Raw genomic sequence first — 1,206 nt, forward strand, 5'->3', positions numbered from 1 at the left:
GGATGCCTGGGGGGGGACAGGGGAATTTAATCAGAATTTGATTCATTATTAATATCGACCCAGGGCGGAGCTGCGGTTGGCTACATTGCTCCATAATAAATAACTCTAATAATAAATAAAAGACAAAAAAATGAGCAAATTAAAAATGTTGCAATAAAAGAAAGATATTTATAAAAAGAAAGGATGTTAAAGTACTGACCGGTGGGGTCCTCGATGGTCAGGATCTCAGTGGGCTCGCTGGGGTGTCCGGTGCCCCCCTCGTTCTCCGCGCTGACCTGGAACTGGACCTCAGTTCCCTCGATGACGTCCGTGACCCGGTACTTACAGTCCGGACCCGACGTCTTCCCGCACTTCACCCAGCGAGTGCCCAGCTTCTCCTTCTTCTCCAACGAGTATCTGAAGGAAGAGGACACAGTCATTACTGCTGGATCGGCTTTTCAAGGTTTCAAATGTGGAAGTTCAAACATGTTAAAGGAATCGTACTTGAGGATTGGTCTTCCTCCGTCGTTCTTGGGCTCCTCCCACTGCAGGTCCACGTATCTCTTGGAGATGCCGAAGACGCTGAGAGCGTAGGGTGGGCCGGGAGCAGCTGCAGAACAATTATAAAATAAAGATTATTATTATCATCTCCGTCCTGAACAAGATACCTCCTCTGCTCCAAACTCTCTCTGTGACTCACAGAAGTTGTCCTTGGCCATGACGGAGTCTTTGAGCTCGCAGAACTCTCCGACTCCGACGCTGTTCTCTGCAGCGACGCGGAACACGTAGAGCGAGCCCTCGTTGAGCGGAGACACGGTGTACGTCAGCTCCTTCACTGTGGTGTCCACCGCCTGCCAGCCTTTACGCCTGGCGTCCCTCTTCTCCACCACGTAGTTAGTGATGGGGGCGCCGCCAGTCCTCTCCGGCAGAGACCACTTCAGATCAGCGCTGCTGCGGGTGACGCTCATCACATCCAGCCAGCGGGGTGCCGAGGGGGGGTCTGAGGAGGAGCGGGGGGAGTTTAATGAGTGCATTTAATTTAAGGTACAACAACCTGAGTTAAGTTTAACTTAAACCTTAGTTTAGATTCTCACTGAGTCTCTCCTTGCAGAGTTAAACCTGACTTGAGTTGAACTTAAACCTGACTTTAGTGTCTCTCACTGAGTCTCTCCTTGCAGAGTTAAACCTGACTTGAGTTGAACTTAAACCTGACTTTAGTGTCTCTCA

The 1,206-nt window shown here is 50.1% G+C and overlaps 1 protein-coding gene across 1 annotated transcript; it reads right to left on the reverse strand.

Moving 5' to 3' along the window:
- Nucleotides 1-199: 199 nt before the first annotated feature.
- On the reverse strand, nucleotides 200-1,086 carry LOC104951757 (titin-like; the record flags this gene model as incomplete). Its single annotated transcript, XM_010778489.1, has 4 exons — nucleotides 1,074-1,086; nucleotides 680-979; nucleotides 484-589; nucleotides 200-396 (listed from the first exon to the last, which is right to left on the reverse strand). Coding segments are annotated over exons 2-4 (571 nt in total), but the record flags the coding sequence as incomplete, so codon positions are not given.
- Between the last annotated feature and the right edge of the window lie 120 nt (nucleotides 1,087-1,206).

The sequence above is a fragment of the Notothenia coriiceps genome, unplaced genomic scaffold (genome assembly GCF_000735185.1).
Source record: "Notothenia coriiceps isolate Sejong01 unplaced genomic scaffold, NC01 NC01_scaffold00019046, whole genome shotgun sequence".
Taxonomy (NCBI): domain Eukaryota; kingdom Metazoa; phylum Chordata; class Actinopteri; order Perciformes; family Nototheniidae; genus Notothenia; species Notothenia coriiceps.